The following is a 20,792-nucleotide window of genomic DNA, read 5'->3' as shown; positions in this document are numbered from 1 at the left end:
ATACTGTAGGATCTAATATCCACCACCTATATAGATAAGACAGCCAGCTGATGTCCTCGTCTGAAGGACAAAATGCTCTGGAGACACTGCATCGGGATGGTAGATTTTGTCGGATTAAACTACACAGGGGGACAAACCCAAGTCTGGGCAACTCACAGGTGAGCATGTTATAATCTGAGCTCTTCTGCGGCCTCTCAGCCTACAATACCTGGCCTTTATGTAAGTGTCGCACATAGCTACGAATTGGGCTTGATTATGCTTAGCCTCCGAAGTCGAAAGGGATTGGTTGAAAATTTGCTAAGACCTCTCAATACAGAATAAAATTTACTTTTGATTCAGTGTGGCTTTTGTTTTTTTCAGCTTAGGTTGTAGGTTGTTTTTTTTTTTTCTTTCTTTATTTCTTTGAGTCACTAATGCTATAAATATGAAAAAAAGAAAATATCCAAAATAATGCTGTTCCTTACCGGCTGCAGGGGTGGCAGAGATTATGTGAATGGAGGGGGGCAGAGGAAGGCGCTGAGAGTACACCAGGCTGATTCCCAACCTCAGACAACTTGCTGTGAGCAAGCGCGCACTGACCGACCTGCGGATTGGACCTCCAGGGGGCTCGAAGGGACGTAATCCAGTAGTAGAGGAGCAAATGGGGGGTGTGGGAGCTCCAGGTGGAGAAAAAGTGCCAGAAGTACTGTTGGTACCTGCACATTTCAATCCATAGAAACCATGTAATTAACCACAATGAACTATTTATTCTTAAAAAAACATTACTTTTATAAGTGATATAAAATAACATAATCATTTATAATTTAAATTATATAAAATAAGAAACTGAAGCAATACTGAATGCACAGGGAATACTGCATGGTGACCACCAGAGGACCTCAGCATTTCATGATGGTATCAAGTTATTTCCTGCTGAACAAATAGAAGAAAAAAAAACATTATAAATAATTAGAAAGAACATGCAGTCATCGAACTAATCATGCAATTGAAAAATAACTTCGAGGTCATTTAAGTGTGGGGTGGACGAAAAGAGCTTGGTTAAGCAAGTGGTGGTCACCATTATTCCTGCACCATTTTAATTCAGGCAAAAACTTATTGAAGCACAGAATTCTAATCCTGTATTTGGTATCAAAAGGCCCATTTCCTAATTTGCTGCATCATCAATGATGCAAACACCGCATTTTGTTCTGATACATCGTTGGATATTGTCGAATGAGTGTTTCCCATCCGCTCTGGACGTTTCCACACATTTGAGCACTCTATCCTTTGTTTCTTTAACCATTGTGTGATAAAGGTTCTCGTTCGTTCGTTCGTTCGTTCGTTCGTTCATTCGTTCATTCGTTCATTCGTTCATTCGTTCATTCGTTCTCTCTCTCTCTCTCTCTCTCTCTCTCTCTCTCTCTCTCTCTCTCTCTCTCTCTCTCTCTCTCTCTCTCTCTCTCTCTCTCTCTCTCTCTCTCTCTCTCTCTCTCTCTCTCTCTCTCTCTCTCTCTCTCTCTCTCTCTCTCTCTCTCTCTCTCTCTCTCTCTCTCTCTCTCTCTCTCTCTCTCTCTCTCTCTCTCTCTCTCTCTCTCTCTCTCTCTCTCTCTCTCTCTCTCTCTCTCTCTCTCTCTCTCTCTCTCTCTCTCTCTCTCTCTCTCTCTCTCTCTCTCTCTCTCTCTCTCTCTCTCTCTCTCTCTCTCTCTCTCTAACATGCATTACCAGAACATGCTTGCTGTGAGTGCAGGTTCAGACGCCACATGTGCAGCAAGGTCTCTCGATTTACTGTCTGCTCAACAGCGATGAGATAAAAGTCTTCTGAGAATCCTTGAAAGGCTCCTTCTGAAAAAAAAATCATCATGTCAATAATGGCAATGGGTAAATAAAGTTGCTAATGGGATAAAGAGTGTGTTATTACTTTAAATAAATCAAACAGAAATAGCATTTTTGTTCAAAAACTTCTCCACAAAATGAGGGCATGTTTGGTACTTCCTTTTTTTGTGGGTTCAACAGAAATTAATTACATACCTGATAATTTGACCATATCTCTCTACTTCTTTAATGGCCCCATTTACTCTCGCAATCTTGTGGGGTCTTAGGGGGTTCACGAACCAATGGCCAAACCTAATGCTTAACTGAAGGCGATTCGAGCAGGAATTTGTAATTTGTTTATGGTTCCGCTGACAACTTGCTTACTCTTAACAAAAGGACATTTAACAAACACCAATGACTAATGTGGGTAGATGGGTCCTCCGGCTTAAAGTCCTTCTGATGGATAGCACACACATTGATGCCTTGCTCCGCATTCAAAACACCAGGGTGAGAGTTTAAAGCTGGGTCGAGATTCAAACACTGGCTCGACAACTTAAAGGTGAATGTGCACATCTATAAGCTATCCTGCCATGTGCAAACTCAAATGTCAAGTGCTCTCGAGAAGGCTATTGTTGGAAAATGTAACCACATCTGCCCTTCTTGCAGATATCATGGCACGAAGAGTTTGTATGTCAGCTTGGGGCTTTGTGCTCTGCCATTAAGCTATTTGAATCTCTTGGATTCATCACATCACTTTATATATCCGTACTTGTGGTAAGCATAAATAAATTAGATGAATAACACGTATTCCTATGGGGTGTAATACCTGTTGCATAAGGCTCTGACTAAATTTAATCGAGAAACAATGGCAGAGGAAGCTTTACGAGGCAGCAATGATCACCTATGGAAAGTGTGAGGTTCAGGAAAGATTTCTCATTGTGGTCGAAACTACACCAGAGCACCACTTTGAATATTAGATACAGAAACAAAAGACATTATGTCTCTACAGACTTGTGGACTGTTTGTTTCTTTAAATGAAAGGAGATGAAAGGCCAAGCAAAGAAGCAGTGTGATGGTTGCGCCAGCTACCATCATGTCCTCGGTTTGGTGCCAGCTTTCCTTCACGTGACCAGCTTGCTTGAGGAGGAATGAAGTCATTGTGGAAAACATGGAGAAGTTGAACGGTTGAGTCTTTCTGCACCTGAAATTTCAGGTTAAAATTAAATAATGATGATGGTACTAATGATGATAATGATTGGCCTGTTTAGCATTCCCATCTAAACCAATGACTCCTGATGCTCAGAACCCATGTTCAATTCCCATAAACCAAATGTGTTTGGCCATTATGTCTACAAATGTCCTTCCAATTCACATTGAGGTACACTCATATCAACCAATGTCTTAATTTGACTTGCATGTGATTTATGTGCTAGCTCTACACAAAAATATTGATCATCCTGCCTCCCACTCTGTTATCTTTTCTATCTCTCATTAACCCCCCCACCCCCCAACACAGCCCCCTCCACCCCACCTCCTCTCCAAGTTTACTTTCAGGTTGTTGGGTTCCCTTCGCTCTTCCCTCACCTCTTCCTATTCTTTCATTCCCTTGTTGAGTCCACATGTTGTCCCACTGACACTTCAACTGTGCATTGCATTCTACGCTATATCATCTCACTCTTCCATCAACCTGGACTTTGTGAACAAAATAAAATAATTATCATCAGAACTCACTTGTCTGACATCTCGTGTTGCACATGGTATAATGTTTACTTGGCTACTACAATGTGTTTGTGTGTCATTACCTTTGTGGTAATGGTGTCCAAAAGAATCACACAGCCAGCATGCTCAGAACAACGCTCACTGACTATGTGGTAAGCAGCTCCAACCAGATCCTGAAAACACGTTCGTAATCATTCCCCCACTAAACAATGTCTACACCAAAGCCAGTGTGATGGAAAACCACAAACGAAATTGATGTATACTCAATCTTTAACCGTTAGGGTGATTCTTTCATAAATATTTTTTTACACCGAACATAACTGCAAGTGGAGAAAACCGCATAATACGCAGTCAACAATTCTCTTTTCCAAAACTCTCTCAAGTCATCCACCATCACCATTTACAATGGCATTTGCTTCAATGTGTGTGAAATGTAGATTTAATTGGATCAAAAACTAGAAACATCCAATATCTTCAAACTCCAGCCTCGTTATTGTTCACGATACCTCCATTGTAATTAGGACTCATAAGGCCAAGCGGTCTGTCGGGATATTATTGATCTGGACTGACATCAATCTTCTTATCAATTAATGCAGGAATGCATGGTTCGATAACGTGAAAAGATTATAGTATATTATTATTTCAATTGAAGATTCTTATTAATCTTTATATTTACAATGAGATCATGTGGGTCCCTGAGTACACACGATAGACACCGAGCAAGAATGGCAAAGAATGCTATGGATTCACAGTCAAGCTGGGGTCCCATAGTTCGCCAAGAAGCTTTCCCGCATCCACTACAGCCTGAAAGAGTTGTAAGGTCTGGCCATCCCAAGTCACGTAGCAAGCGCTTGGAGAATCACAGTATAGGCCTGGTGAGGACAAAAATAAAACACAAGCTTTAGAACAGATCATTGAGTTTTATGCTTAAGTCAAAGATTGTCAGATAGTTCAATGAGATACGAAAACCATGCAGACATTTTGTTTAAATTACTTAGAACAAAGCAACCTTCAACTTTTTTGTTTCTTACCTCTTAACACTTTTTGCATGCATCGGAGTATTGCTCTTTTCTATAAGCCAGGGCTGCTGCATCCCACAGACACACTGGAAGCTGAAGGTTTGAGTATCATCCATATTATCTTTATGGAAGCCAAGACATTGGCAGTATGGCCTAGAGGTAATCACACTTGCCTTTAAGCTGTCTAGCCTGGGTTTGAAGTCCGAACCCAGCTATAAATTGTCATCTCGGTGTTTCACAGGCAGGGCGATTCATCAGGGTGTGTGCCATCTTTCGGATGGACGTTAAACTGGCGTCTTGTCTGTCGGTATTAGTTGGTGAAAGTTAAAGATCCCATGGTGTCCTTCGTGAGGAGCAGGCAAGCAATTGCTGACACCCTGCATAAAAAATTCCAAAATTCCTGCCCTGATCTAACCTAATGTGTGCACTCTGTCCCAAGGGAATGAAGTGCAAAAGGATGAACCCCCTGAGGAGCATGCTACACCCTTCAGCTAGGTATATGGATTAGTTGTAGTAGGAAGCCAAGGCAAACAATGCCAAAAATAATTTTCTTCAGAAGAAAATATTTTCTTAAAATAATAAAAGTTTTCGTGAAACAAGAAAACTGAGAAACATTTTTTTGAAGCAAGAAAAAAAAATTCTCATGTTTTTCTTGTTTCAAGAAAACGTTTTCTTATGAAGAAAATTTCTTTGGCATTGAAGGGCCTGCCTTCTCCCACCGAAGATCAATTTGCAGCCTCTCATTATTTTTCCATTTCCCATCACAAATTCTCTCTCATCTACTCCCCTCCAGCCCCAGCATTTTGCCCATTATCATTATTTAACACATTAAATTTTACCATCCTCAAATTTAAATTTTCTGCTAATATTCACCCTTTTGGTCCCCTTTGATGCCCACTCACCTAATCACTCATAGAGCAACGTCCTTGTGTCTGTACAATTTCACTCATGCATCCAGCCCTTCAATATGGTGGTTCACTGCAATGTTAAATACACTTTTGCAGTGTTCTGTGAAGTTTTGCATTCATGTTAACTTACTTTTGAAATGACGTATGAGTGCCAATGAGGCCTTTTTGCGCATGTGCAATATATGTTTTCAATGATTCGGTTCGGCTCACAGGGCACTTTTAACCTGCCATTGCTGGCGCAAAATCTGTGATAGAAATTGTCTTTCAAGATAATTTTCAGCATTTAAATGAAAGAGTGGCAATCTCAAAATGGTGAACCATAACTGTTCTGTTCCTGAATGCAAATCTGACTCACAGAAATATAAGAAATAGGAGAAACAAGTCGAAGACGACAATGGTTCATGAGTGGTATTTGACAATGTAGATTGTTTCAGAAGTCAAGGATGAGACAATGTGATAATTTTTGACCAAATTAATAAAATGATCAACATGATGTGGTACGGGTGATAGGTTATTAGCTGCAAAATGTTGAAAACCCGGTTTCGTTCAACAACTTTCAAAATTTGACCTTTGCATAACCTTTAAAGGTAACAAAACAATGTTGTCGACATTAAAATAAGGATACAGGATACGTGCTATAGCTTATTGGAGTTAGTTTGTCGAAGAAGGTCGAAAACCCGGTTCGATTCCCACAACTTTGAAAATTTGACCTTTGTGGCCTTGAAAGGTCAAAGGTCAAGGATTATGACCTCTGGTGCAAAACTTCCTCTGGAACATTCCAGAAACAATATAACGTCATATAGGCTATATGGCATTTCGCACTCCGGATTATCCATACTTTGATGAAATCAACGTAAAAACAAACTTGAAGGGGGCGCCATGGGCAAGAGGTTCAAGATAGAGCAAAATGGTTTCAAGACTTTAGGTGGGGAATGACCTCAAGATTATGCATAAAAAAATATTGTCATCTGAGCTCTCACAGTTTGGGCGGTCGTATGATTTTTATGTCGAAATTCGCAATTTTCTCAGTTTTTGACCTTGTGACGAAAAAGAAAAAAATCGGACAACGACAAGTTTTAGATAATTCATTTTGCTATTCAAATACCGAAGAACCCATTCCATTCAGTCAATTCCCAAGAAGAAGACAGATTTTTAATCCAACTACCCCCCCCCCAAAAATGGCTATTTTTTGGGTGTGGCTCCGCCCACAATGGGCGTAGCCACGCCCTCATCCAGCAAAACACAACTAGACATTGATATCGAACACCTAACCAAGTTTCTTCAAGATCGGATCAAAGTCCACGGAGTTATGCTCTGGACAGACAGACACACAGACAAGCCGGTAGGTGGACATGGGTAGTCAACTACCCAATAGAACCTGACCCGATGGGCCCATTCGATGGGCAATGACCTGAGGATTAAGCACAAGAAAATTCATGATTCTAGCTTCAAGGGTTAATGCTGCAGATTGTTTTTTCGTTAAAATACCCCCACATTAAGAGGTTTTTTGGCCGTTGCTAGGCAACGGAGGGGTCCATAGCAACGGTTCTTTCTCACACATAACTAGGACATAGCATAAACCTACCATACCAGTTTCATGTATATCTGACTCATAGTCTCTGAGATATAACGAACTTCGTTTTTTTATTGTTTTCGACCAGGGTTCATTCAAAGTCTATCTTCTCCGACAGTTTTCATAGGATCCGGCTGGAAATTTTTGTCAATATGGCTGAATGTGCTGCCCACAGTCGCTCATGGCCCGATTTTTGATTTTCGAAAAAAAAAAAAAAATTATTGATTTTTCTAAAATTTGAAAGTCCCGTTGCTAGGCAACGGTGGTGTCCATAGCAACGGTTTTCATTTGCACACAACTAGGTCATGGTATGAACCTACCAACCAAGTTTCATCGAAATCGCCATTGTATTAATGGAGCACTGGACCGAACAGAGGGACAGACAGACAGACAGACAGACAGACAGACAAGCCGGTAGGCAACATGGCTGCTCGCACTAGATGGAAAGCTGGCCGACGCGACGAGCCGATATTCATGTACATGCTATCAATCAATTTAGCACAATAAATATGATTATCACAGCACTCTTAGTTTGCGCCCAGAAACCCGCCTTGTGAAATTTCAGGCATGTTTCCAAAGAGACTCTAACAAATGGCAGCCCTGGTAATTCCATTTATCTATTCGCTAAAGATTTTATTTTTTTATATGATGCTGTAAGACATTCTCCTTGGGAACAAAAAAACCAGGTCCCTCGGAGATCCAGTTTCAGAGGTATTGATTTTTTTTGTTCAGTCCACAATAAGTGTACGATGTACGATAAAGTATTTTACTTGTTGCTAAGCAACGGAGGTGTGCATAGCAACCATTCATTTTTGTGTACATGCTGGCCACATTGTACACATTTCACCCAAGTTTCATCAAAATCAGACTCTTTCTCTTAGAGATATTCACAATTAAGCATTTCTGAAATGTTTGACATGTACTCGCCCAAAACCTATCTCCTCCTACAAATATTTTTTGTTTGGGCTGCAAATTGGCATGAAGGGAGCGAGATAGATTGCGCACAGAACTCTAAGCTTCGATTTTTCGATTATTTTTATTATTTTCGATTTTTTGACCACTTTAAAGGGCCGTTGCTATGCCGTTGCGAGGGCCCGGGGTCCCATATTCGAAAGCACACGATTCCCTGAAATATTGATCCCACCTACCAAATTTCATTGGAATTGGTTGAGTGGTTTGGCCTCTAGGCTTGACCAAAGTTTCGCGGACAGATAGACAGATGGAAATGTGCAGAATAAGGGTGCTCTAAGAGCAGCCAACAGACAGACAGACAGACAAGCCGGTAGGCGGACATGGGTAGTCGCCTACCCAATAGAACCTGACGCGATGGGACCGTTCGATGGGGGAATGACCTGAGGATTAAGCACAAGAAAATTCATGATTCTCGCTTCAAGGGTTAATGCTGCAGATCGACCGATTTCTCTGGTGGAATGTCCCCCCCCCCCCGCATGCCGCGAAGGGAGGGCGGGGTGCCGGGGAAATAAAAGGGCGCACGGAGGCGTCGCTGAGAGGAGGTCAGGTCAGGGCGGTCGGTAAGAGTGTCAGTGTCAGTCGGCGGTTAATGGTCTTCTGCCCGTCTGGGTCTTGGAGAAGCGGTCCGAAGAGCGACCCGCTTGTTGGAGCTTGCAGTCGGTGGAGAGTCCGGTCGTCGCGGAGGGGACGCGGACTGGAGGCGCCGCTCTGCCAGCAGTGTCGCGCGGACCTGCGCGTTCGTACAAGGAGCGCTGGAGAGAGCTCGCCCACCATCGCACCGGGTGGGTGCAGGTAACCTGCAACGGTCTCGTGGGACTCGTTCGGTCTGCCAAGTCCCACGCCATAAAGGCCCACGGGCCCCGTCTGCCCCCTTGTCTATGAGGGTGGCCTTTTCTTTTGCTTTCGAATGAATGTTGTGGGCGCCGTCTGTAAAGTAGAACTGTAGAAAGTGTAAAGTAGAAAGTGTTGCCGTGTGTACGCGTATTCGGTCGTAACTCTGTGTCATTGTTTCTTTTGTTTTAACTGCTACATGTGCATTTTGACTGTTTGGCAGTATATGTGTGCTTTCTGTGTGTCGCGTAATAAATGTGCATTGTGTGAACTGTTTTCCCATTTCGCTTTGTCTTTTCTCGATTGACCCTCCATCCTGCTTCACGTAAAGGGTTCATAGTGGGCTTAATACGCCCAATAATTAATCGGAACCGTCGAGGCCGACGATAACACTGCTCAGTTATCACTGTAGCACGGAACGGACTGCTTAAGCGGTTCGTGTCCGAAGTCGGCCTGTGGCGTGGTGCGATCGCCCGGTCGACCATTCGCGCAGGTACTTAGGTAGATCGAATTTGGCGAGCGACCCTATCCTGCGCGGGTGGGCAATTGGCACGATCATGGTGAGGTTAAACCCCCACCCGTGACTAGCTCCCGGTGTTGGTCCGAGAGGGTCATGACTGAATTGTCCATCCGGTGGGCGACGTGCCGCGATTCGAGTCATGTGGCCGTCCGCACGCCGGCGGGCGCGAATTCGCAACAAAAAAAAAGAAATAAAAAAAATATATATATATTGTTGTGGAATTCCCGCCCATGGGCGTGCGAACGACCGCGTCTAACCAATAGCGGTCGCTTCGCCCACCGAACGGACAATCCAGTCGTGACTTTCTGGAACAATGCCAGAAACCAGTCACGGGTGGGTTTTTAATCCCACCACAACCTTGTCTGCACTCTACCCGCGCTACAGGGTCCGATCGCCAAATCTTCGATATCCCTAATTATTCGCGCAGGTAGGTTACTGAAAGATTGTACCTCAACGGGACCGCTTGGAAACGAGCCGCTAAAGCAGCTCGCTTCCTTTTGGGATAACCGAGCGGGGTATTATCGCGCAGTCCCGTTGGACCCGATCACTTTACCGGCTATTTAAAAACCAACTATATTCCGATTGCAAGATGGGGTAGTTCAATGAGGGAATGGACGCAACGAACAGGTTTACATTCACACAAGGACATTTATTATAATAAAGCAGGTATGCAATTAAACAAGGCAAAACACTTCTGCAATTACACAAGCAACAAAAGCATGACAAAAGAACGACAACCGTCTTCTTATTATGTACAGTCACTTGCACTTAACAGCAGTTCCTACTTATTAGACGGGCCCACGGACACACGTTCGCACACACACACACACACACCCAAGAAATGGTGACAGAGGCTTTTAATAACGAGCTCGGGCTCGGAGGACAGGTGAGCTGAAACCCAGAACCTATCTCGAACCTCTCCACCTCATGTGGTCTTCAAGTTGTTCGGACCCGGGCTCCAGCGAGAGCGAGCTGGATCCAATCGCCGTGACCCTTCCCGAGCTCCCGCGAATCCTCCCGCACTTCTCAACACGTGCTGGTGAGATGAGGCGCCGATCCTTCCTCGTTGATGCGTCGCTTCCCCGAGGAACCACCTCCCATGCTTCTCAACACGTGCTGGTGAGACGAGGCGCCGATCCTTCATGTCGATGCGTCGCTTCCCCGAGGAACCACCTCCAAGAAGAGGTCGATGAGTCGTACCAAGCCGGGAACCAAAATGGAGAATAAAGAGCTCCAGAAACCAAGAAGAAGAAGCCACCACTTGCAGATCGAGCCGAGCGACCGGCTTAACTTCCTTCCAAGCAAAGCAGCTCGAAGCAAAAAGCTCTCCCAAGCCAAGCAGAAGCCGAAGCTCACGGAACCATCAAAGCAAAAAGCCTCCAAAAAGCCTCCTCCCGAGCCAGGCCTCAGCCGAAGCTCATTGAACCAGCCGAAGCAAAAAGCTTCCAAAGGCCTCAACCCCAACCCAAGCCAAACAGGACCCGAAGGTCTGCTGAACGACTACTCTCTCAACTCCCTTCTCCAACTCTGCCCTCTCCAACTCTGCCCCTGAAAAAAAGAAAAATATCTCCTCTTATCCTTCTCCACCCCCCCCTCCTCCACGCCCGGCGTGACTCATGCCCTCGTGATCCATCCCCCCGCTCAACCATGGGTGGGAGGGAGTTGTTGACATCATGAGTCACGGGACGGCAGGGTTCTTCCTCTTCGCACAAGAGGGGGAGGGATGTCTCCATTGTTCGTTCCCCAACTATTAAATCGATTTCTGAACATTTAAACAATGAAAGGTGAGCTATCCAGGGAACAAGCACTTATCGACATAGCTGACTAAAGGAACCTGTATGTTGTGTGCAATCGAATTCCCAAATTCGTAACACTACCCCCTTCCCTTTTTACAGACTCGTCCTGAGTCGTCAAATTTTCGTGTGACCAGCATGTGTAAGTTTTCCCCTTGTAAGTTCTTCCTTCGGATCCGTGAGTGCGACATTTCTTTATACGTGCCCCAAAAATAAATAAGCTAACGCGCTGCGTAACTATCCAAACAAACTCTCAAACTCATTCGGACAACTTCACTAAAATTGCCGGCGCTAAAACAAACATGCAGGTGAGGTTCCAAGTATTTACAATTTTCACTCAACTTATCCATTACTTAACCATGGCCCAGGACCTGTGATCTGTGAAAGGGAAAAGGTAAAAGTCATTACAAAGTCATTGGTGCAGCGGAGTGGATGGAGATGGTCGCAAAACACAAATGAGCATGATGGATGCACGGGCTGCCTGCAGGGTAGTCCTTGCAAAACTGGATGGTCCTGGTGCACATGGCGATGGGTGGACACAGGGGCAAACGCAAACAAGGGCGAGCAGGCATGGGGTCATGGCAGAGGCAGGCAAACTAGGCATGGCAAGACAAGCCCATGCAGAACAGGTGGCTGCAGCACAACAGGCCGGCAGGTGAAGCTGGCCGGCCTCTGGTGTGGTTCCATCAGGTCCGGAGGGAGTGCGGTGGTGCCGGCCGCTCTGAAGGCTGGCTCGGACCTAGCCTACTGTCTCCCCCCACTCTATCACCTTTGCCTGTCTCTGTCCATACCCACTCCCTTAATTTGCCACACAACACAACAAAATTTATCCCCTCTTTATTTTTATTATTTTTATTTCCCTTTTTTAATCGTCTCCCTTACCCCCTTTATCGTCTCTGTCCTTCTCACCTATCCTGTCAACCTAGCCTACTCCCAACCCCTACATTCCCTCTCTGGAGGGGAATAGGGAGAGACTAGCATCCTGTCTCGAGGCCCAACAAAGCCTCAGAATGGCCTCCTCAGAGTTCAGTGATCTACCAAGGTGGGTCGAGTGGCCGACAACGAGCGAAGGGATGGATGGTGCGAAGGGGTACATCTCCTAACTACCCTAACATTTATTACACCTGAAACTACACCGGGCTTTCCAAAAACACCTCACACTTTAAAACTATCGGTTCTAAAAACCATGATTCCCGTCGCCTGTATTGGTGTCCATTATAAATTTGTGCCTTGCCCTCAAATTTTCATTCGTGCCTTCACACAATTTCCTGGTTGGGCAGCGTGGCTCAACTGGCAGGAACTCCCCCCTCTGCCGAACTCGAACCATGGCACCCCCAGGCCCACAGGCTGCCTCCGAGCCTAGCTGCTCCCTATAACATGGGGGGTTGCCCTCTCTGGCATTGCCCCGCTCTGATGCCCACGTGGCATGTTGATGCCCCGGGTCCCTTTCCGAGGGTCGCCCGTGCCCAGTACACTACCCCCGTGGCATTCTGGTGCTAGGGGTCCCGTTTCCGATGGGTTGCCCGTGCCCACTACTCTATCCCGGCCCCTCTTGGGCCCTTGGCCTACTCTGGCCGGATAGTCTGGTGCCTGGGGTGCCCACGAAACAAATACTCAACTTTCCACAGCCACGCTCCCAGCCGGTCCATGAACTCTTGCACCCCTCCAAACGGGTCGCTTCCCAGAAGAACCACCTCCAAGAAGAGGTCGATGAGTCGTCCCAAGCCAGGAACCAAAATGGAGAACAAAGAGCTCCACGAACCAAGAAGAAGAAGTCACCACTCACAGCTCGAGCCGAGCAACCGGCTTAACTTCCTTCCAAGCAAAGCAGCTCGAAGCGAAAAGCTCTCCCGAGCCAAGCAGAAGCCGAAGCTCACGGAACTATCAAAGCAAAAAGCCTCCAAAAAGCCTCCTCCCGAGCCAGGCCTCAGCCGAAGCCCACTGAGCCAGCCGAAGCAAAAAGCTTCCGAAGGCCTCAACCCTAACCCAAGCCAAACAGGACCCGAAGGTCTGCTGAACGACTACTCTCTCAACTCCCTTCTCCAACTCTGCCCCTGAACAAAAGAAAAAGATCTCCTCTTATCCTTCTCCGCCCCCCCCCCATCTTCTACGCCCGGCGTGACTCATGCCCTCGTGATCCATCCCCCCGCTTAACCACGGGTGGGAGGGAGTTGTTGGCATCACGAGTCACGGGACGGCAGGGTTCTTGTTCTTCGCAGAAGAGGGGGAGGGATGTCTCCATTGTTCGTTCCCTCACTATTAAATCGATCCGCAGTGCATCTAATCGATTTCTGAACATTTAAACAATGAAAGGTGAGCTATCTAGGTAACAAGCACTTATCGGCATAGCTGACGAAAGGAACCTGTATGTTGTGTGCAATCGAATTCCCAAATTCGTAACAATGTATATGTATGTATGTATATATATATATATATATATATATATATATATATATATATATATATATATATATATATATATACTCACTTAACCACATTATCACTTAACTTAATTACATTAAATGGGCTATATTATCTTAGGGGTGTTTTGGGTCCTCGGAGTCTTTTGTGTACTCAGGAACTTTTGGGTCTCCTGGGTCTTTTGAAAGGTCCTTGGAGTCTTTTGGGTCCTCAGGGTTTTTTGGGTCCTCGGGGACGTATGGGTCATCTCTTTTTTGGGTCCTCTGGGTCTTTTGGGTTCTTGGGGTCTTTTGGGTCCTCGGGGGGGGGGGTTTGGGGTGTTTTGGGTCTTCAGTGTCCTTGGGAACTTTTGTGTCATCTGAGTCTTTTGAAGGGTCCTCTGGGTCTTCAGGGTTTTTTGAGTCCTCATGGACTTTGGGGTTTTTGGGGTCCTCGGGTCTTTTGGGTCCTCGGGAAGTTTTGGGTCATCTCGGTCTTTTGAGTCTTCAGGGTCTTCTGGGTCCTCAGGGTATTTTAGGTTCTCTGGGTCTTAAAGGGTATTTAAAGGTGAAATGGGTCTCAGTGGACGAAAGGGTCAAAAGGTTAAATTTTTCATCGACACACCATGTGTTATAGAGGTTCTTCTTCACTTTTGATAGACGGAGGGATGGAAATAGTCAAATATTGAAGTCGCTCCACTACTTAAAAAAATATATATATATATATATATATATATATATATATATATATATATATATATATATATATATATATATATATATATATATATATATATAATAGCCCTTATAGCTCACACCCCCACTCCCACCATCCCCCCCCCCACTCCCTCCCTCCCCAACATGATTAACAGTAAATGTCATCATTTTTAACTTACCCTTCGTATTGACAAGCCCCACACATGACTTTCCCATTGGTGTTAAGAAGCAACCAAACCAGATAGGTGTCTCCCTCTGGGAGGTCTGTCTGAATGTTGGTAATGACGGCATTGTCTTTCCAATTGCAGACTCCATTAAATGAATCACCAAGCCTTCCATGTTCACACGAGATAATCCTGCAAAGTTCAAACTCTACTCATTGGCAACGATGGTTGAAGGTTTGGGTAGAACATGCCCATCTACGAACCTTTGGGCTTTGCATCGTCCATGCAGCCTCTGGAGTTTGCAGTATGGGGAACTGCAAGCAATCAGCTCTTTGGGCGAGTTCAGAAAGTTTTCCAACTCTTTTGTTGAACAGAGGCACAGTCCTTTCTCACTGGTATGTTTCCAAGTATTTATGGCTTATTTTAGAAGTTTTGTGAGCCAATTGATAGAACTATCCTTAACTGGCACACACAATATACGTTCAGCTGCCCTGATGACCCCCCATTGCTAGAGGTTTCTGTGCATGTGTGCCTAGCTTTCTGGAGGAGATGTGATTTCCAAAGTCACGTATTATTACAGTCACCATTGTTATTACATAACCTATGACCTTCCATTGTTTCCTGTTTATAAAAACTTGTATAGTCCGTTTTGGATAGCATGTTGGAAACCTACCCAGCTAATGGTGCACTTCCAAAATCGCTACACATTTCTACCAAGCGGCTTCGCCATATTAAAAGACAATGGATCGTCGCAGGATCAGAAAAGTGTAGGCATTTGCAAAAAGCATGTTACATTTGCTGTTGTTTGCACTACCTTGGCAGCACTATGTTTATGATCACATATTTCCCATACATAGTTACACCGACCATCCTATCCATAAAATAACTCAAAACACCCTATTCAAGTGTCCACTGCAGGACAAAGACTATCCTCAAGTCATGTTGAGAGGCGTTTAATCAGATAGAAGACCAAATACTGCATTGGAGTCATCAGAAGGAACCCGAATAAGCAAAGAGTAAAAATGTTTATAGTTTTATTTATTTTCAAAAGGATTGACACCAAATGGCAATAGTCCTAAGTCAGCCTATATATCTGTAAGGTTATGTTGTCAATCTAATACATTCAAAGAACAAGAAAAAGAGCAATCAGAGATTGCAGACCTTCACCAGGACTTGTTTTGTGTGGTGTTTGTGTAGTTTTGTGTGATGTTGGTGTGCTGGTGTGTTACGTAATTAATAAGAAACATAATTAGAACTGCCACTATATAACTGCTGGCAGTGATGACCGGGTACTAAGACGTCCCGCTTTGATCGGACACTTGACCCTGACCCATGACGTTTTTTAAAATATTATTCAATTGAATTTAGAATGGGATTAAAATAAATTAAATTCAAATCAAATGGAAGACCAAATCGGTACGGTACTGCATTGGAGTCATCAGAAGGAACCCAAACAAACAAAAAGAAAAGATGAAGTCATCAGGAAGAACCTGGATAGGATTGGGGTTTCAGCTGCTCCTCCTCTACCCTCAAACCCATCCAGGCACAGCCAAGTGAGACTTATTCCAAAAAATTAAATAGATAAAAATAACCCAGATGAAAAAAATAAATAATTCTGGATGCCAGACCATGTGTCTGATCAGGTTGAAATTTAAAACATGTATTCATCATAACTACCAGATCATAATTGTGAAGTTTCAAGTCGATTGATTAAGCGGTTCCAGAGAAATAATTTTTTTAAGATATTCGCTTAATCCAATATGGCTGCCAGACTATGTGACATCAATTATTTGTCAATACCCTGGTATCCCCAAGGCTTGGGGAACATTTGTGTGAAGTTTCCCCTCAATCTGTCCAACAGTTCTGTAGAAGAAGATTTTTGTAGGTTTTAGGGTCAATCCAGTATGGCTACAAAACCATATAACCTATGACATGAAATGTGTGAACCTTTTGTTCCTCATGGATAGATGGTCATACAAGTAAAGTTTCACCTCGATCTGTTCAGCCACTTCAGAGAAGATTTTGAAGGTTTAAAAAAAAAAAAATATATATATATATATATATATATATATATATATATATATATATATATATATATATATATATATATATATATGGCTGCCGAATCGCATAACCGATGACATCATCAATTTTTTTTCTGTGGATCATTTTATCCCGAGACGACCCTCAAAATTTTTCATACTGATCAGATGTAGCATTCTACATATGCAATTATGACATCACAACGAAGGCACCTGTGACGTCATAAAAAAAATCAAACTTATTCCCCATGATGAGTATCAGCCTTGTGCCAAGTTTCAATTTTTTCCATCATACGATTTCATAGATACAAAGGTTCAAAGTTTTTCTGTTTTTCCAACATAGCTGCCACACCACATGACCTAATACGTCATAATTATCGATAAAACATTCTACATGAGTAGTCGCTCCAATGGTGAAAGTTTCGTCTCAATCCGACAAGAGGTTTCAGAGAAAAACACTAAAGTTCTGTGCAGCCAAACAAACAAACAGACAGACAGACAGGAACAGACAAACGGACCCAAATGCGATTCCTTCTCCTTCGGCGAAGGTAATAATCTTAACAAGAAACAATAATCTCTGATCACAAAAAGCCTAAAACAAATAAACAGAGTAACCACCTGAAGGGTCTTCTCGGGATTTCAAATTCTCATCAACGAGCCTAAAGGCGCTGTCACACCTTGACGATTTAGCCAGCAATGGCAACGTATAAAAATGTATGTAAAACGTAGGCGTACACTGAAATTGATGGTTTTTTTTTTTTAAGTTTTTGGCGTATTCATAACGAGTTGGTCGCATGCATAACATATTAGTAACGTACACAGAATGTTTCGTTGTCTTATAGATAACTTATACCAACGAATGATTAGCGTGTTGTCAGCGTTCACAACCTATGCCCAACGATAGTCTAACTTAGGCATAGCGCGCTGCACGTATCGCCGACGATCACATGGCATAGCCTATTAAAAAGCTGCCGCTCGCCGATTCAAATCATAACCGCCTGAGAATTGGAAGTGTCAACATCGCAGTCACACCTTGACGATTTAGCCAGCGTATGCCGACCTCTGAAAAATGTGTCTAAAACGCTGGCACAAGTCGAATACGTAATGGTTAAGTTTGGTTTACGTGAAGAGCATGCTGAAAAACGATGAAGTACACTGTCATACGTCGTAGTACGTCTCGTACGTCTTGAAATTTCAAGCATGCTGAAAATTTTATGACGTACTCGCCGTATGGTTCACACGTTCCGCTATGCTGGGAATAAGTTGTAGGCATGATATGCGATCGTTGACACACGTCGACACAAGTTCCTTGTAAGTTACTCATAAGTCAAAACACGTCGATGTAATGTTTAGCATACCCGACACTTATTTTCTCCGTCACGGCAAATTTTCTATTTTTCTCCTTGGCTCCGTGAAGGCACGTGATGAAATATCTGAAGTTGTTGTTGTTTTTTTTTTTGTTTGTTTTTTTTAGTCTATCACAAATTTTAAAATATATTTGGACATTTGCTTTTAAGTTTCGACGTCGACCTGACAATATCCTCAAACAGAAAATATTCACAGAGGAGGAACTAAGAATAAGACATGAGAAAACTGAAGAGGCAATCGGACGTGACGTAACGGCACGTGACGAAATATCGGAAGTTATTGTTGTTTTTTTTTTAACGCTGACAATACGTCATTATACGGTAGCTGTAAATGAGAAACACATTCAGTAAGTTCTGTGGTCGTCCGGAAGACGTTAATCAAATACGTCTACATACGTCAATATGCATTAGAGGTACGTTACACATACTGTAGGTTCAAAGCACGTTACTCATAGGTAAGAAATAAGTTTTGGGTATGCTAAGCATTACCTCGACGTGTTTCGACTTGTTAGTAACTTACAAGTAACGTGCATCGAAGTGCGTCAACGATCGCATAACGTGCCTCGACGTGTGTCAACGATCGCATAACGTGCCTACAACTTATGGCCAACGTAGCGGAACGTGTGAGTCATACGCTGGCATACGTCGAAAAAATTTCAAGCATGCTAAAATTTGAGGACAACCGCAAAGTACAACGATGAAAGCCAGCATACTACGACGTATGCCAGTGTTTTTCAGCATGCTCTTAATGTTATCAAAACTTACCCATAAAGTATTCGATGTGTGCCAGCGTTTTAGACAAATTTTTCATAAGTCGGCATACGCTGGCTAAATCGTCAAGGTGTGACAGTGCCTTAAGCAATATTTGCTTACATATTTGCAAACAGATTTAATAAATTATGGAGAAGAAAATAAAAATGGTGACGTTATTGCGTTGGTGGCCTATTGTCATGAAACCACTTCAGTTGAGAGTTCAATTTTGGCTCAAAGGTGGCAGTGTTTAGAGTTTGGATTTTAAACGTCTAGAAACCGAGCTAGACTCAGGAGAGGTATTTCATCATTTCAGGGTAACATGTAAAATAATCCTGAACGACCTTCGGGGTTTGGCATTACCCGCCAGACCTTCATGGGTCTGGTTTTGATATGATCTCAGTCTAAACAAAGTCGTTGACTCTAAATGCCCGACAGTAAATTTGGGATAGGCAACAAAATACCAAGTGTGAAAAAGCAGTGTCTCACAAAACTACCTAATGAATTAACTGCATGAGTAAAATACGGTACATATATCAGAAAGACAAATTGACCAAAATACTGCATACAATCATTGTGAATTCTCGACATCTTCTCACCATTGAACGTAAAAGCGAAACTCATGTGAAACCTCACTAACGCTTACCGAGACAGTGACTTGGCACAAGGATGGGCAGCCAGGCAATGTGTGAAAAGGCAGTGCGACAAGGGGAACACACTCTCGCAAGCTCTGTCACACCCCCTGTATGTGATAATGCCCCCACTGGGGTGACACGCCATAGAACCAGCTCGCTCAGAATTTCTGAATTGACAGGACCCGAAGTTGCCGAGTCGTGGAAACTGGCAAAGCTCAAGTCACTGCCCAAATGGCTGGATGCCGTTAGGAGGAGTGGGAGCACCGGGTGACAAGCGAGACCGTGTAGTCGTAAGCGATGTCCAATACACTGTGCTCGCAGAGATATTCCTGCCACAGAGAGCGCGCTGGCTCGAGGAAGGTGAGACTGCTGGCATGAGGTCCCTGGCAGCAAAGCATCCAAATTCCCATTGTGACCTGATGAAATGGCAATGGCCCAGGAATTCAACGATCCATCAAAATGCTTGGTGACCATTAGAATTTCTGACAAGGAATCACTCTCAGAGAGCCAGCCACCAGCCAAGAGATGGTTTTCCACGAGACCAGGGAAGATAAGCGAGCCAGAGAAAGAGCGAGGAAGACCCCGAGGAAATGGTGGGTTTTCATCCTTGGGGTCCTCACAGTGTTTGTGTGATGGATGAAGGTACATGCTTATGTTCGGGCTGAGCGTAGCAGCAAAGGAGGCAGGAAGAGCCGATGGAATGTGAGAAGCAAAACTTATCTGCAGAAACATAAGAAAAAAAAAATGAGATCGTGAGGTCGAGGGTTGTGGCGAATTTTGGAACGAGCGAGATTAAAGAAGGGACCCCTGCCCCCCCCCCTGCCCCGGTAGAACAAAACACACTGGTTTTTTTCAGGTTATTATATGGGATGAATGAAAAGTGATGGTGCAGTTGCCAGAATTGGTGGCAGCTATGTTTTCAAAACGTTTTCCATGGCAACCCTGTAAAAATTACTATATTCACCTCATCAACATAAAATGACCAGAGATTCATTAATTTCCAAAATAGAGAAGAAACTTTGGTATCAAATTGATCAGAATGAAAGGGGTCACTCATTTATGACATCACAGATGCTAATTACCTCATTTGCATTTTTCTGTGAAAATAGAGTTATACCTAACATAAAATAGAGTTATACCTAACCCACCCTTCTCACTCTGGATTCACTTGATCAGTGTACAAAACATTAGGAACACCTTCCTAATATCGAGTTGCACACCCCCCCCCCCACACTTTTGCCCTCAGAATAGCCTCAATTCGTTGGGGGCATGGACTTTACAAGGTGTCAAAATCTTTCCACAGGGATGTTGGCCCATGTTAACTCAAATGCTCCCACAGTTGTGTCAAGTTGGCTGGTAGTGGATCTCTACTCCAAATAGCTCGTTCCATCTCATCCCACAGATGCTCAATTCGATTGAGATCTGGTGACTGGGTAGGCCACTGCAGTAAGCTGAATTCACCATCATGTTCATGGAACCATTCAGAAACAATCCGAGCCTTGTGGCATGGGGAATTATCCTGCTGAAGAAATCCATTCGCAGATAGATACACTGCTGCTATGAAGGGAGGCACCTGATTGGAAATGATGTTC

At 43.8% G+C, this 20,792-nt stretch overlaps 1 protein-coding gene across 4 annotated transcripts in view; it reads right to left on the bottom strand.

The window, feature by feature from the left end:
• LOC147026813 (dmX-like protein 2) overlaps positions 1 to 20,792 on the bottom strand; it is a 127,135-nt gene that overhangs the window by 60,678 nt on the left and 45,665 nt on the right. For 3 of the 4 annotated variants that reach the window (XM_085882617.1, XM_085882615.1, XM_085882614.1), the window contains exons 13-18: positions 19,212 to 19,920; positions 4,261 to 4,382; positions 3,594 to 3,683; positions 2,881 to 2,992; positions 1,702 to 1,821; positions 465 to 695 (exon numbers count right to left, since the gene is read on the bottom strand). In XM_085882617.1, coding sequence (XP_085738743.1) covers positions 465 to 695; positions 1,702 to 1,821; positions 2,881 to 2,992; positions 3,594 to 3,683; positions 4,261 to 4,382; positions 19,212 to 19,920 — 1,384 coding nt within the window. The remainder of the gene's footprint in view (positions 1 to 464; positions 696 to 1,701; positions 1,822 to 2,880; positions 2,993 to 3,593; positions 3,684 to 4,260; positions 4,383 to 19,211; positions 19,921 to 20,792) is intronic. The other variant, XM_085882616.1, reaches the window with a different exon arrangement.

The sequence above is a fragment of the Eptatretus burgeri genome, chromosome 5, assembly GCF_056783735.1.
Source record: "Eptatretus burgeri isolate ZD-2024b chromosome 5, Ebu_testis_v1, whole genome shotgun sequence".
NCBI classification, from domain to species: domain Eukaryota; kingdom Metazoa; phylum Chordata; class Myxini; order Myxiniformes; family Myxinidae; genus Eptatretus; species Eptatretus burgeri.
The sequence above is the reverse complement of the archived record's forward strand: the minus strand, read 5'-3'. Positions and strand labels throughout refer to the sequence as shown.